Here is a 17,338-nt window from a genome sequence, read left to right on the forward strand (position 1 = left end):
TTATTAAATAAGTACTCCTTCCATGTACTTATTTGCATGGGCTTAGTTTAATGTTATTAGATTCTTATGTGTAATTTCTAAATCAAAGAAAATGGGCCTCATCCTATATCTGTACTTTGAACCACACCGTAAAAAATATGCACAAATATTTTTATGTGATGTCTTAAAACTGCTTACAAAAACCCTGTACACACCATGACTTAGGGAATTGTATGGTATACAAAATATTCTTTGTTCATAAAGCATTCTAATGTTTCTCCAGTGCCCTTATGAAAGGAACCAAAGAGGTCCCTCATCCCTTTCATCATATGAGGACATAGCAGGACGATGCTGGCTATGAACCAGGAAGCAAGCTCTCACCAGACAACAAATCTGCTGGTGCTTGATCTTGGGCTTTCCAACCTCCAGAACTGTGAGCAATAAATTTGTGTGGTTTTTAAGCCACTCAGTCTATGGTAATTTGTGATAGCAGCCCGAGTGGACTAAGACATCCCTGAGAAACAAAAATTCACTTTAAGAAATACAATAATGGTAAAAAAAAAAAAAAAAAAAAATTGCACAACTACATTCCAAGAGATTCCCTAGTAGTACTTCTGAAACATTTTCAGCCTGATAACACTTCTTGGAATGAGTTTAAAGGCACCATACCACCCATCTATCATTGCAAATAATAATAATAATCCTTGCTAGAGTTACAGTAAGAATAATTCAACCTTCATTAATGAAATGCCTATGAGCAACATAGTCATTATCAAGTCAATGTAGGAGAATTTATGAAGCTCTCCTCTGATCCTAGCTTTATTCAACATTCTAAGAGGTATAAATTGTGCATGTGTTTTTGTAGGTGCCATTGTGGTTTTTTTTTTTTTTAATTTTATTTATTGATTTATTTATGGCTGTGTTGGGTCTTCGTTTCTGTGTGAGGGCTTTCTCTAGTTGCGGCAAGCGGGGGCCACTCTTCATCGCGGTGCGCGGGCCTCTCACTATCGCGGCCTCTCTTGTTGCGGAGCACAGGCTCCAGACGCGCAGGCTCAGTAGTTGTGGCTCACGGGCCTAGTTGCTCCGCGGCATGTGGGATCTTCCCAGACCAGGGCTTGAACCCGTGTCCCCTGCATTGGCAGGCAGATTCTCAACCACTGCGCCACCAGGGAAGCCCGCCATTGTGTTTTTATTTTGATCCTTTCAGTGCTCATGACACATTCAAGCAGAGGATTATTCCTCCCATTTTCACAAGTGAGGAAACTGAGGCCCAGGGAAAGTAAGTGACTTTCCCCACTGCATTCGGGTTAGGGGGATGTGACAGCAGCTGCTCTAATTTCAAAGTTTACCCTGCCCGATGATGTCTCGTGGAAGAAGTAAGTCAAGACCAGGTCATATATAATCTAGTTAACAACATAATCGTGGCACACTTAAAACAAATTAGAGAATAACAGAGTACTAAACTGTACAAAAGGCATTTAGAAACGGAAATGAGTGTGGGTAGAATTAGCTAGAAAAGTCTTCAAAGAGAACATGAATGTTGAGCTGGGATTGAGGACATTCTGGGTGAGGTGACCAGCTGAGCTCAACACAGAGGTGGATCAGCTTGCAGAGTGGCCAGGGTTGGATCAGTGAAGCAGGTCCAAGAATGGCCAAACTCACTCATCCATTCATTCATTCACACACTTAGCATTTTTTGAGCACCTAATACCTATTGGACATTGCACTAAGCATTGGGCATACAAAGATCAGTAATAGTTTCTCGGGGAATTTGCCATCCAATGAGGGAGACAGATAATTAGTGCATTGTTGGAAGTACAGAGATGGGAGTGTTAGAGTTTGGGGATGTTAGCGGCCTCCTTTCCACTCATCATGCCTCCCTTTGCAGTTTCCTGACAAAGGAGCTATAGATTTAACAATCAATTGGCAAATGGAGAACAAAGTACCAGATAGGCAAGTATCCAATGAAGCCAAAGGCAGGGCTGCCCTAAGCGGAATCAGGGCACCTGGCTGAGGCCTGAACCTCTAGGGTAGCCCAGCCCCCATACCAAACCTCAGCACCCTGGTGGGGAGTGGCAGGAATAGTGAGGTCTGTGCCAGTCTCACAAATCCACGTACCCAAACAGCACACAGACAGGAAGAGCCAGCCTGCCATGTCCAGCAGCAGAGGGAGGAAGAGAAGGGACACTCGTGAATGCGTGTTACCTTCTGGTACAATATCCCTGCCCACAGTGCAATGTGGTCTCAAGAATCAATCAGAATAGCAGCTTCATTCCATGCAGGGGGAAGTAGTAAAAGAGAACAGAGGAGGAACAGCCAGAAGCCTCTACTGGCCAAGACTAAAACTTAAGTCCTTTGAATTCAATACGCTCAAAGCTGTGATCCACTGTTTCAGGGGAAGAGATACCTCCTCCCTCTCTAACTGGAGGTGGGCAGGAGGTGTTACAGGAGCCGTGAAGGGGCACCCACCCCAGGCTGGTGAGACTGGAGGAGGCAGGCCAAACTTCCTGGAGCTACTGGTGCTTGAGCGGAGATTTGAAGGCCAGATGAAGAGTATAAGGTAGAGGATCTGCAGGTACGAGAGAGCAAGACATATTTTGAGTAGTTTTTAATTATTCTTGATTCCTAGTCTTTGAAATTGACTGTGTGCTAGGCTTGGACCACTGGGTTACTATTCTAAAGGGAGAATCCAATGTGGGATGAAGTCAAGTCCCATGGCCACCCCCAACCCTTTTTTCCCAGGCATTCCCTCCCCTCAAGTCCCACCTGTTCTTCCTATAGACTTGGCTCTGGGGGAAAACCAGCCCCTCTAACAATATTATCCATTTGGCCAAATCAGGACTCAGCTTCTCAGCCTGAGAGTTCTTAGTCATGATCTTATGGACAAACTTACAAGTTCAGAGAATAAATGTTTTAGGGTTGGTTCCACTCCCTAATTCAGGAAGGAGGCACCGTGCTATCTCTTTTGCAATATTTTAGCTGCCTGAACACCTTCCAGCCTCTTTCCCCTGCCAGATAAGGGTCTGGACAGAGGAGCAGATATAAAGAGAAGGAAAGGTCAGCACTTGTTTGGGACTTCCACACCATGGTATGAATCTTCTTCCCACTAAGCAAAGATGGCTGTCCGAAGGTAGGCCCACACACAGCCTCCTTGTGCCCTGATGGCAGGAAAGCAAATATAAGGGTAGATAATTGTTCCCCTCTTTCTTTGTAATACACATGCATTATGCTTAGATGGTTACTTATTACTGTGTATACAACAGAAAATGTTTTTTTCTCCTCTATGCAGAACATTGGAATCAGTTACGATGTCATCAGAATTCAACAAATACATTTTCCATCATCATAAAAGAAAACAGCCTTTCGAGTGAGATGTTTCAGTGGAATATTCTTTTATTGTGTTTCATGGGTAGGAGGATTATGATAGTGCCACAACTAAATTATTGCCTTTTCTTCTGCCTATTAGAAAAATTAGCACAGAGTGTAATCACACAGAATCTTTTTCTCTTTTTAAAATCGGAGTGGAATAACATATAATTAATCGTATGTCATCCAGGCTCATTTTTTAATGTGCTAAGTAAGAGTTATCAATTTAAACTTGTTCTAATGCTGCAGGATTGAAACGCTTTGCAATCACGGGAACAGGGTGATGGTGCGGATAGTACCTGCCTTGTTGCCTGACACATAGTAGGTGTGCAGTGAGGGACAGTGCAGCCTGCAGTTGATTGTGATGATTGGGAGTGATCCCAGAGGAGCCAGCACCAATGCGATGTTTGGTGAACAACCTCAAAGGATTCTCTGTCATCCTTTCAGGAGGTGTAGGTACCATTTATGCAGGGCCTTGACAAAAGTACAGGAGTTTATTTAACCACATCTTCCTGATGTTCTCAGAGTTGTTGGTTAATAGACTAATTTCTAATCATCTTAGAAGTTTGAGTCATCTTAAATTACCTTTAGTATCAACTTCAAAAATAACTTTTATTTCAACCTTGAATATTGTGGTCCCCAAATTCTCTGAAATACCTCTACGTCACCAAAAATTTTTCCCTGGCTTTGAGTTTAATGAGAATTTTGGAGTTCTCACAAATTGTTAACACTTACATTGCTAATGTGTTGACATATTACAAGTATGTCATATTGGCATATAACACATCTTAACTAATGTATTGACTCTACTTTGGGGTGACTCTAATTTGTCCTTAGGCAGATTATTTTGATATTTAAACTTGTAAAGGATTTGAGCCTTTAAAAAAATGTTTTATCTACAAGACAGATTCCTCCAATCTAGTCCTAATTTCAGAATTCTTCTTTTTCCTAGAAGTTAATTGAGTTTGCAACTTGATTTGTTCAGTGTATTTATTTGAAGTCTGACTTGACTCATTAATTTGGCTGCTATACTATGATATTATGAGGCAATTTAAAGTTGAAATGAGAACCTTTGAATAGAATATAAAAGTATATTCTACCCTTTCAGCTCAGTCAGTAACACCTTACTATTTGAGTATTATCTACTAGAGAGAACAGCATCGTTCAAATGATTTTTCAATTAAAGTTTACCTAGAATAATTTGAATTTTATTTATTGTGATTTCTTCATCTTTTCTATTACTGACAAGTCTTTTCAAACCACAGTGACCTGCTAAATTAACCGGTCTGTGAATTTCAATGCAAGAATAAGCAATGTTGGCAGAACAAATTTAATATAGTCATTCCTCCTAATAGACTGAATTATTGACCAAGTTATAATGGAGCCAGCTGATCTCTGATGAGCTTCTAAAGTCCACAGGATCTTATCAATTCCTGAGACATTTATTGAATAGTCTCTCTGCAACAGGCACTCTGCAAGGTTCTAAAAGTTGTATAAAGATGAGTGAGACAGTTTCTCTGCTCTTAAAGACCTGCAATTTATGAAGGAGATAGACATATGCTTAAGCAACTGAACTACAAGGCAGATCATGATTGAGGTTTAAACAGAAGCATAAAGCAAGTGCTATGATAGAACAGGGAATGCTGAAAACATTTCCACTAGGGTGTGTAGGGAGAGGGGGGTGTTATTTAGAGTGGACCTTGGTGAATGGCAGTTCAATAGGTTGCTCTTTACTAATGCGGATCTCAAGGTCATTATTAACTATGTTATATTCCTAGAAAAGAGGCTGTGCAGGTCCCCAAGCAAGCTCCCGGTGGGATTCCGAGATAGCTCTCTGGGGAAGTGGTGATTGGCCATCCATCTCGGAGTCAGCATTGATTATCTGAGCTGATATGAATGAGAGGTGGGACGAGAGGTTCAAGACCGTGGAGAGGATAGGACGGCTTCTGATGTTCTGTTAATGCTCATCCTTCGCCCTGAAAATGAGGGACTCATTTGGGCAACAACGGGAGAAGAGTAAGTACACAAACCTAAAAGTACCATGTTTTTGGAAGAAGTGATATTCTAGGCAGAGGACAGGCTGCATTGGGGTCTAAGTGACAGAGTGTAACAGCGAGGAGATATTTCTCTTTTCTCTCACACTCAGACCCCGGAGTAACCTCAGTACCCAGGGGCTCAGGCAACTGTCAGAGATCAAGTGCTGAGCCCAGCAGTGCAACAGGGGAAACTCTGGCACTCAGCAGAGCTGGCTTCTCACGAAGGGCTCCCAAAGTTGTGACTGACACAGGCAGATCAGTTTTGGGGTGTTGGACTTGTGGGGTACCTGATGATTCTGGTTTTCCCAGGACTTTCCCAGGTTTAACACTGAAAGTCCTTCATTCTGGAAAACCCTTCAGTTTCAGGCAAAGCGGGGCGATTGGTCACCCCACTTGGGAAAGAAATCACTACTTGTGATCTTGTTTTAAGGGAAAATATGCTCTGAGTGCCAAACTACTTTACAAGTGAGCATCTCAACCAGCCACCAGCGTTCACACACCTGAATACAAACACTCAACTTCATGCTCTTTTCCTAATTGACCTCACAGTACACCATTCTCTCTAGATAACTGTAAAAGGTGATTTCAGAATATTCCCATGATAGAAAAAACATCAGCTGTGAAGACATTAAGAATGTCTTGTAATTTCTAGACCAGCCACTTTCTTATTCTAACGTTATGAGCACATTGGTTCCGTGAATGCCTAAATATTTAATTTCACGGGTAGTTAACTCTTTATAAGAAAAATGATTTCAACTTGAAATCTTAAATAGCTATTTGCCTTCTGAAGTTATAAGTTTTGCAGGTTTTGTTTTTTGTGATAAGAAATAGGATATGAGAGAGCTAACATTTGTTGAGAAGCTGGTATAAACTAGCCCTTTACTTACTGTAATTCTTTTAATCCTCATACAAGACATGAGACGCAAGTATGGCTTGGCTACATCTCACAGATGAGGAAACTGAGGTGCAGAGAGGTGAAATGAGACAAGGCAACAAAGCTGGTAAGTGGTGGAGCTAGAACTCCAACCCAGGCCAGTTTGACTACCTCTGGGGATTTTAAATCATTATATTATTATTCTCTTAGTAAAATTCTACTCTGCTCTTTAATTTTATATAATCACTACAGTCATAAGGGTCAGGCAGCATGGAGAACTGCTGAGCTGGACCATGGAGTCAGGAAAGACTGGATTCTTTCACCATTATGCAGTGAGCCCCCTCTATTCCCTAAATGCATTTTGTCTAAAAGTCTAGCGTGTCTAGTACTAATACAGCTACACTAGCTTTCCAAACATTGGTATTTACTTATCTTCTTTCATCCATTTACCTTCAACCTTTCTGAGCCTTCAAGTTCTTATTGTAGCTCTTATAACAAAATATAGTATTCATAATATAGTATTCAAAAAAAGTAAATAGTAAGCTCTTTTAACTAGCAAGTTTAGACTATTTACATTTACTATGATTGTTGATTTAGATTTATTTCTACCATCTTATTTTGTTCTGTTTACCATGCTTTTTCTTTACTTCTTTTTTTTCTGTTTCTTGCCTTCTATGGAATAAGTCATTTCTTTCTTCTTTTTTTCCTCTACCAGTTTGCCTATTATATTTTCTATCCTTCTTCTGAACAAAATAAGGACATTAGAATGAGCTCAACTCCAATAACCTTCTCTGGCCATTTTGCTTGTTTGTCCTCCCAAACTAACCATTATTATTTCTGTTATTTGATGTCGTCAATGGTTATTTATATTTATCCATGTTTATTTTTTTTGTTTACTCTTGCTACTTTCAATGTATTTCTTCTTTCTGTGTTCAATTTCCTTCTTCCTAAAGTATATCCTTCAGTAGTTTGTTTATCTATCTATAGGGTCTTTCTATAGGGTCTTGAAATGATAAATTCTTTCAGTCTTTTTCTGAAAATATCTTTATTTTACTTTAGCTGGATATAGTATTCTACATCTCCAGTTATTTTTTCTCAATACTCTAAAGCTAGCATTCCACTGATCTTAGCCTCCCTGTTGATGTTCAGAAATCTGTAGTATTTCAAATTGGTTTTCTTCTGTAGATAATCTATCTTTTTCTCTATGGTTGCTTTTAAGAATTTGTCTTTGTCATGGTGGTCTGAAATTTCACACTGATGTGTTAAGATGTAAGATTTTGTTTATCCTTTCAGGAATTTGTTGTGCTTTTAAATCTAAGGATTTAGGTCTTTTATCAACTCACAGACACTATCTCTTTAAATATTGCCTTTCTCTTTTATTTTCTCTATTCTTTTGTTCTTGAAATTCTATTGAATAAACCTTTTATTCTGTGTTCCAAGATTTTAAATCTCTTTACTAGTTCCCCTCTAGTTATTTATCTATGCCGTATATTCTGGATAATTTCTTCAAATCTGTTTTCTTGCTTCTAACTTTCCCTTCAGCGAGTCTAATCTGCCTAACCATCCACTGAGTTTTCATTTTAATGACTGTAGTTTTAAATTATTTTTTTTAGAATTTCTATTTTGTTATTTTGATTTTTTTCTATTTTTTCATAGCCACTTATTCTTCTCTTAAGACCTTGATTCACTTTTATGTTCCTAATTATTTAAATTATTTTAAATATATCTGTGTTATGTACCCTGTCAAATGGCTGGTATGTATTTCAAGTCCTAGAGGCCCTACTGCCCCAGTGTGTTGGATTTTCTTACCCCTACTCCTCTTTTTTATTCCCCATTCCCTGCAGAAACTCCATACAACTTGGATTGGGGGAATGTTCCTTCAGGATGGTTTTGTGTTTGCACCTACCAGGTGAATCACCGATCATTTTATGTTAATTTCTTAGCTTAGTGGATCCTGGATTACGGGATTAGTATAAATTTAACTCTTCAACCCACAAGATGTTCAATTTAGGGTTTTAGTTTCCTGCAGAGACTTTTTTCCCATCCAGAGCCTAGGCATTGGCAGGCAAGCTAAGCCAGTGGGCATCGTTTTTTCCTATTTCATCCTTTCATTCTCTGTTATATCTGCAATAAACAGCTATTTGAGGATCCTGCATTTATGCTGAAATCTCAGTTCCACCCAAGTGAAGTCTTGGGCCGAGGGCCTCGTCTACTGAAACCAAAGCTTCTGCATTCCTTGAACTTACTCCCAATGCAATCTTAAAGAGGATGAGGCATAAGCATGGTTGCTTAGATCTTTGCTTTTTAGCTTCCTTTTTATTTCTGGTACCTGGATAGTTCTTCTCCCTTTTTTGTGAGCATTGTTTTGCATTTTTTAAATTATGTGTTTTGTTCAGCATTCCTAGTTTGTTTGTATCATCTTAGTACTTGATTTTTACTGAACTAAGGCTCACACTTGCTAATTGTCTACTCACTGCTATGTTTTACGTGTGCACAAAAGGGCAGCCATTCCTTGGAACACATGTGAGAAAGAGGTTATACAAATATTATTTAGACTAGTGTATCAGGAAGGCTGTCATCAAAGAGAAAGAAAGATGCACTTAAATTTATACCACAAATAGTTAAGGAAACTACAGAGTAGTGAGAAAATGAGCTTCTACTAAAGAAGAAGTAGAGGACAGAACAGGCAGTTATATTCCTGCTCCATCCTTTACTATCTGAATGACCTTGAGCAAGTCACAATCTCTCAGTTTCAGCCTCTGAAAAAATAATTAATACCAACAGTGCCTAATCTTTAGAATTAAATGAAGGAATGCATAAAATACTTGGCAAAATACCTGGCACATAGTGAGTACTCAATAAATTGTAGTTCCCTGCCCCCCACCCAGACAGAAAGAATAGGTGTGTATATTGCCATATCATTAATTAGAGATGATTTGACAAAAAGGGATTTCAGCAGCTAATTTAGATGTAGAGTCAATCTGGTTTTTAAGGATCCAATTGGGGGGAAAAGGTCAATAAAGATGCAAATCCTGACTTGTCCATCACTCCCAGCACCCAGTGCATTAAAGATTCACAGCCTCTGAGTCTCAGATTATGGAATCTAAGACAGCTGTCACTCTATTTAGAAGATCTGAGTGGGGTCATTGCTTTAAACTCCGGTTGAATGTGACCTTATCAAAGAATAATGACTTCCGTGTAGAAGCCTATGTATATGTAGGACACTTCCCCTTGTGTAGCCTTTACTTCCCCGCATCTCAGCTGTTAAGGAGTGAAGGGAGGCAGTAACTGGGAAGACAGCCACTTCCCTAGCCTCTCCGTCACACTGACAACATCTCTGTCAGATTCCACGATGGTCAAGGGATGGAAGGACTTAGAAATCATTAGCTTGTTGGGAGTTGTCAAATCTTGTTCCTGGCATCAGTCCCTTGCAGACTTGGTTGTTGGTTATTCATAACAAGATGATGGATAATAATTACAGCCTCAAGGAATACAGTGAAGTTACTGTAGAGAAACTGCTTATACTAGAGAGCTAAAAATGATCTTCTGCATTATTAATGTATTTTCTAAGGTTGGGATTTGCCAGAATGTTAAAGGTAGGCTGCTTTTCTCATCTATAGTAAAGAAATCCATTTGAGGCATGTACTGTGTCTCAGATGTAAAAAAAAAGCAAAAGTGGGAAATTCTGTATTCCAAGGAACTAAATTTCCTTGCAATGCATCTTTCCCATTGATGGTGAGGAGAGTTAAACTTGCCAACTGAACGTAGTTGAATCTCCTCTGCCTCGTTTTAGATAGATAATCAATTTAAATTTTGAACTCCCCATCTGGACTGTTTCCCGCCTTCAAAGGTTCCCCTTTTTCCCTCTGAGATACAATCTAAGTGCAAGGAGAAGCTTGGCATTGGAGTAAGGACTCTTGGCCCAAGTGCCACCCATCTCCGGGGACTTTTCCTTGCCCCTAAAGCAGCTGTAATTTATTTCCACTGATGTGTGGGCCACGGTGGCCTCTGCCCTCACTGAGTCCTCTCTTGAAGTGTTCTAGGCTGGAATAACCTGTGATCTCCTCTCTCAGGGTGGCCCAAGCACAGTGAGTCCTGTCTGACTGAACCTTCACTTGCCTCTCACCGTGTGCCTCTCCACTGAGGCCTGGCTGTGAATCCCAGCAGGCAGCTCAAACAGCCCGTTCTCAGCCTTCTGCTAGAGGTTGCTTTGCCTCCACCTTAGCCCTTGAGTCCCAGCCAGCATGCTCAGCTGCCTTCCCTGTGGCCTGAGAACTTCAAGATCCCTTCCGTGTTGCACTCAACACAGGGAAGCGGGGAGGGGGGGGACTGTCCTATCCCCCTGTCCCCTAAATATTCCAGATTACCTCTTCTCTCCTACTCTGGACATCTGTGTTTGAGAAGGACAGCCGATTAACCTCTTCACTTTCTCTGGACTTTCTGTAATCTCACCCCACCCCCAATCCCCATCGCCATACACACTGTTAACCGCAAAAAGCAGCAGCATCTGAACCCTAGTGTCACCTCATCTATATTTTGCTCTCTCCCTGGCAAAAGGGTCCCTATGTCCTATCCCCCCACACCTTTTTTTCCTACCTTCTTTGTTCTGGAAAGTACTCACCTTCCCCTTCCCTAGTGTCATAAAACACCATTCATGGCAGGGACTGCATTTAAAAAATGGATTGCTGTGGGGAGAAATGCCTCAGGAGGTATTTCAATGATACTAGCTTTGTCACACATTCAAGGACAAGTCAAAGTAAAACACGTAATGACCACTCTACATATAGGGAAGAGTTGGTCACCAGGATCAGCTGATATTAGTTCTGCTGTGTAGCTCGTGTGCACCAGGGGAACCTCCTGGGTGGGCAGTGGTGTGAGGTCCGTGGGGCAGTGAATTCTTGGCATCACCCTTGGACCATCTCCAACTACAAGTTCCTCTAGCCACAGAGTTTAACAAAACTGCTATAATTCTGAGATATTTGTTGGTCCCTCCAGTCACCCTGAAAAGTGAAACATCAATTCATATTCTCACTTAGACGGCGAGGAGGTCAAGGTGGGCAAAGTTAAGTACCTACCCAAGAGCAGGGACTCAAATTCAATTATTTTGACACCAAGTCCAGTGCTCTACATGAGTGATGCTCATCAACAGAGCAGTAAAATAACATGAATGGGGTGGGGGCAGGCAGCTGGAGAGATCCTCTGTCTCCAAAATATCCTCCTCATTAACTTGTTCCACATTCCACTACAATATGATCTTGTTAAAATGCAGATACACCTGAGGGTATATATATATATATATTATATCATATATAATGATGAAATAATATAATGATATATATAGCATACATACAGATACCTGGGGATAATATATAACTGGGGATGGGTGGAGAAGGCAGTTTACTCACCATTGCTGGGCATTAGTAGCTTGGTATGAAATAGACTATGAGTCCCTTTCCCAGGGCCAGCCAGCTGAGAGCAGGTTTCAATAAAGATAAGTAGAGAAAGATGAAGGAGGACACAGGTCCTTTCCAGGGAGAGAAGACCTTGCTTGGGGAGTGTGGGTGTTTACAACATATCAACAGAGAATGAGCGTGGAGCCTGGACCAGGGGAGGGTGTGGTGGAGCTGGGGAGACGAGGGTTCAGGAAGGGGAGGGAGGAGGGCTCTGGAGACACACCAGACTCCCAGCACCCTCCAGCTCTGGACAGAGGCATGGCTTACCTCACCTCTCCAAGCCTCAGAGTCTTCATAATAATTCCTGCCTCTGATAAGACTCAGCAAGTTGTTGATACAAAAGTACTTTGTAAACACTAAAGCACTATACAAATGATAGTCACAATTTTTATGGAGGTAGTTTTTACTGAAGAACACATGAGTAATTTTACAATCCATTTTTTGACTCATTGCAAAATGCCCTTGTAATCTGTAAGTTTTTCATATACTATAGGTAAAAAGTGCCAGGGGAACATGATGTAATGTTAGTTCATGGACTATATAAGGTTTTCTTTTCTTAAAAAAATGTGAAATTTTTTTTCTAATTTATTTGAATAATACATTTGAGGGTCTTGGTAAAAACATAATTTTGCAGCCATGTTCCCTGATATTTGGCTTGTGAATTCAGGTGATGTGCTTGGAAGAAAGGAAATGTTACCTACGTGTGACATGAGAGTTTTGCGTGAAAGGTTAAATACCAAAGCTGAGCAGTGTACTTGAAGGTGTTTGAGTTCTCAGCTCGGAAAAAAAGCTGAGAGGTACAGGGAAAGGTCAAGAAGGCCCTGTAGTGGATGCTGTGCCGTGCGCCCACATCCCCCCTTCAGGACCGAGGCACTCAATTTCCTAGGAGATTTGGCAAATACTGGCGCTCAGCTGAGTTGCTCAATGAGAATTATCTTCAGCTGGGGAGAGCTGCTTAGCCCAAGGTCCTACCTCCCCGCCCCGCCCACGACCTCTCAGCAGCTAGATATAAAGCCCAGCCCCCTCGCCCTAACTTGGGATCATTCTAAAGAGCCATTCCAGCTCCAGAACTCCAGGTGGAAGCCTTTGAGGTGACTGTATGGTGCTTCCCTCTGTCCAACCACAAGCGCACTCCCCAAGGAACGTCCTGCCTGCAAATCTCCATCCCAGAGACCTTTACCAGCGACCAACCTGAGGCACTCCGGCCCTGCTGAGGCTGATGGTGAACCCAGGTGAGAGAACGGGAAGCAGGGCTGTTATTTGGCGTGAATGCGGCCGCTCTCTGCCGCGCTTGGAGGGCCTGGCCTACAGAAGGAGGGAGGTTGTTTGTGCTTGTTCACTCTGCATGGAGCTGATTAAAAATTCATTTAGGCAGCTGGAAATGATGGAGGCTTTTGGAGCAGCAATGTTGAGTCAATAGGGAGGATGTTTGCTAAAGAGCTTATGTTTAGGGATCAATGTCTTTCAACTGACCAATAGCTTAAACTGTTTTCTAGGGCATAGGAATCAGCACTACCAGCGATGTAGTAAAATTCCTGTCTTTCACCTGTATCGATTACAGAGCAATGCCCCATCTTAACATACTGTAAGAAAAAGCTGAGGAAGATTCACAATAAGGTAAAAATACCAATTTTTATGTATTATTAATTTATTAGAATAAAACCTCAATTCAACTATCAATTGGCAAAGATGAAAAATGATAATATTTAATATAGATGAAACTATGAGGAAATGGTCACTGTTATAGAATATTGTAAAGATTTCAATTTTCTCCCAAATTAAAGTCAATGAAATACTGGTTACAAACCCCACTGGGATCTTTATAAGCAGATTCTAAAATTCATATGAAAGAAAAAACAAAAAGAATATAAAAACTCCTTTTGAAAAAGGTCAAGTAAGGACTTACCCTACCAAACGTAAAAATTTAAACTATAAAACTATGGGAAAAACATAAAACTAAAGAAGTGAAGAGTGTAGTATTTGTGCAGGAAAAGACCAACTGATCAATGATACAGAATAGAGTGTGAAGGAACCCCACCCATGGATGGATGGGAGTTTGTTATATGACACAGATAGCATTTCATGTCAGTAGGGAAAAGATGAGCCATTCATTGGCTAATTTTATGTCAATTGATAAAATAAAGTTAGTTCTTTCCTCACAAAAACAAACAATAAAATAAATTCTAGGCATTAGTTGGATAACAGTCTAGAAAGGGCAAGATGGTAAATATTTTCAACTTCATGGGCCGTACAATTTCTGTCACAAATATCAGCTTTGCCCCTGTGGTGTAAAAGCAGTAGTCAGCTATATATAAACATTCAGTGTCGCTGTGTTCCAATAAGACTTTATTCACAAAAACAGGCAGCAGGCTGGATTTGGCAGTAAATTAAAAGACCACAGCATTAAAAAATATATATGTATACTATAACAGAAAATATAGGGAAATTTGTTATAACACTGGTGTGAGAAAGGCCTTCCTCTAAGCAATACACAAATTAAAAGGATTAATTGGAAATACCCAGTTTGGGCAAGAATGTGGGGAAAGGTTTTTAAATGCATTCCTTTTGGGCCATTAATTCCATTACAAGGAATCTATCTTATAGCAAAGGTTGCATCCATACACAATGATAAATTTACATCTCCATAGACCTGTGTATAGAAAAAGTTAAAAATTAAGCTACATGTTTATTAACAGAGGTTTAATTAAATTCCGGTACATCTATACAGTATCTAGCATAGCATGGCATAGCATAAAAAGAATAAGGTTGTTCTATGTGTAGTACTGACATGGAAAGGTAAACTTGATACATTAAGTTTAAAAAAAGCAATTACCTTCTGGAGTGTATACAGACAGTCCCTGACTTACAATTTTTTGACTTTACGATAGTATGAAAGCATTCAGTAGAAAACATACTTCGAATTTTGAGTTATGATTTTTCCCGAGCTAGCATATGTGGTACCATCCTCTCATGATGCTGAGCGGGGCAGCGAACCGCATCTCCCAGTCGGCCACATGATCATGGGGTTAAACAACCCATACACTCACCTCCATTCTTTACCCACACAACCATTCTGTTTTTCATGTTCAGTACACTATGCAGTAAATTACATGAGATAGTAAACACTTCATTATAAAACCGGCTTTGTGTTAGATGATTTTGCCCAACTATAGGCTAATGTAAGTGTTCTGAGCATGTTTAAGGTAGGTTATGTGTATTAAATGCATTTTGACTTAATATTTTCAACTTAGGATGGGTTTATCAGGATGTAACCCCATCATAAGTCAAGAAAGATCTGTAGTAACATCTTACTTTTGTAGTAAGTAATGTGTATTGTGTTTGTATACGTATACGTACATATATATGTATGTATATATGTATACATACATAATTCTAGAAAGATGGACATCAAGTTGTTTACCTCTGAGAGCAGGGTAGGTGTGGAGTGAGTGTCTTCACACAGTGTATTTACACCCTTCTATATTGTTTGAATGCTTTAGTGAGCACACATTAGCTAAATCTAAGAAAGAAAGATCTTCTGACAGGCTGTGCTAGGAGCGCTGAGAAGGGCAGCATGGAATTAGGGAACTCTGTGGTCACTCTTCTGGGGATAGAGATGAGAGGAGGGAGGGTGTGTAACTGTTCTGTGGGTCTTGGAAACAGGCACACTGTGTGCTGTGCTTAAGGCCATGTCATAGGCCTCTGTGGGGTAGGGGCAGACACCCACCTGGGGATGCTGTCCCATGGATGGGAGACAGTAAGGATGAAATGGGCAGAGCACGCCTTGGTCCATAAGTAGTTCTCCTCACTGTGTGGCTTTCTGCCCTGGGACAGAGCACTTAGCCTAAGGCCGCTGAAAAGATTCCTGGCTGGAGTTAAAGAAGATAATGGACATGTAACCTAAATATGACTGTCGCCTTCATGGCCCATGCTCAGTGCAGTTTCTCATGCAAATTAACAATGGCCCAATTAAAAAGTCTTGAGAAATACAAGAGACCTTTTACTGTGGTTGTCCATAAAGTGATGGCATAAGGGTTTTGCAGAAGACTGAGTGGAAACCCACCTTACCTTCTTCCCTCATTCATGGCAGCTGCTGAAATCTTGTTTCCTCTGTCTCGTTCACGGAGTACCCTCACAGACATGTGGGCCTCGCATTTTCTTCACTCTTCCCTAAACACTTCAGCTTACACATGGCACAGGTCCATAGGACTTGGAATCTGTCCTTCTTAGGAGAATCATATCCCCACGGAATCTGGTGAATAAAAATCTGCACCTCATTTTACCACTGGAATCTAACACCCAGTAGGTATTCATCAAGTGTTGATTGGAAGTACTTTTCCCACATTATAGATTTTGGATTTTCAGTGAGAGCGAATTAACAGGTATATCAGCACAGATTTCACCCAGAGTATAGACTAAACTCACTGCCTTGATTAGAGTGCTCTATGCTGGGTTTATTGAATGTTCCTTATTTTGTGTATTCACAACTGGCATAACATTCAACTTAGTGTCCAAGTCTCTTTCCTGCCTCTCTTGTCTATCTGATGCAGTTCCAGTTTCTAACGAGAGGTGCTTGTATATTAGAAGGGGCAGGTACCCTTCTATTATACTAAAAAGGGCTCCTTGTTTTTTTCAGAAAAGTGTTGAAACTTTCAAGTGGCTTCATGAGTAGGATTCTGCTTGGAGCTTTAGCTTTCTCCCTCCTCTCCTCCAAAGTCCTCCAAACTCACCATGCTGGTCGCTCTATTTTGAACATTACCCCTCCTTCATCCAACTAACTCCTGTTCAATCAATAGGTCACAGCTTACCTGGCATCTCTTCCAGGAAACTGGTACCTCTGTTGACACTTATCTCACTGCATTATAACTGTCTTTTGTGCCTCTATGTCCCCCCACTAGTGAGTGAGTTCTATGAGGATCAAGATCATGTCTGTCTTGTCCACTGATGTATCCCCAGCAAACAACGCAATGCCTGGCACGCAAAAGATGGTTGATAGGTGCTTTTTGGATGCTCAAAGACAGAGGTGCCTAGCTTGAGTAACTCAGGCAATCTTTATAGATCCTTCTTTTTTTCAATTGAAGTATAGTTGATTTACAATGTTGTGCTTGTTTCTGGTGTACAGCAAAGTGATTCAGTGAATATATATATATATATATATATATATATATATATATTCTTTTTCGTATTATTTTCCATTATGGTTTATTACAGGACATTGAATATAGTTCCCTGTGCCAAACAGTAGGACCTTGATGTTTATCTATTTTATATATAGTAGTTTGTATCTGCTAATCCCAAACTCCTAATTTATCCTCCCCTTTCCCCTTTGGTAACCATAAGTTTGTTTTCTATGTCTGTGAGTCTGTTTGTATTTTGAAAATAAGTTCATTTGTATCATATTTTAGATTCCACATATTAGTGATATCATATGGTATTTATCTTTGTCTTTCTGACTTACTTCACTTAGTATGATAATCTCTAGATTCATTCATGTTGCTGCAAATGACATTATTTCATTCTTTTTTATGGTTGAGTAGTATTCCACTGTATATATATACCACATCTTCTTTATCCATTCATCTGTCAATGAACACTTAGGTTGCTTCAATGTCTTAGCTGTTGTAAATAGT

General features: G+C 40.3%; 1 protein-coding gene across 1 annotated transcript in view; it reads left to right on the forward strand.

The window, feature by feature from the left end:
- The window catches only part of NPY (neuropeptide Y), a 28,782-nt gene extending 11,928 nt beyond the window's left edge, over positions 1–16,854 (forward strand). The window contains exon 4 of the mRNA XM_082398700.1: positions 263–16,854. Within this exon, the coding sequence (XP_082254826.1) occupies positions 263–320 (58 nt within the window). The 3' untranslated portion in view covers positions 321–16,854. The remainder of the gene's footprint in view (positions 1–262) is intronic.
- The last annotated feature ends 484 nt before the right edge of the window (positions 16,855–17,338 follow it).

The sequence above is a fragment of the Balaenoptera borealis genome (genome assembly GCF_965194805.1).
Source record: "Balaenoptera borealis genome assembly, chromosome: 7".
Classification (NCBI taxonomy): Eukaryota; Metazoa; Chordata; class Mammalia; order Artiodactyla; family Balaenopteridae; genus Balaenoptera; species Balaenoptera borealis.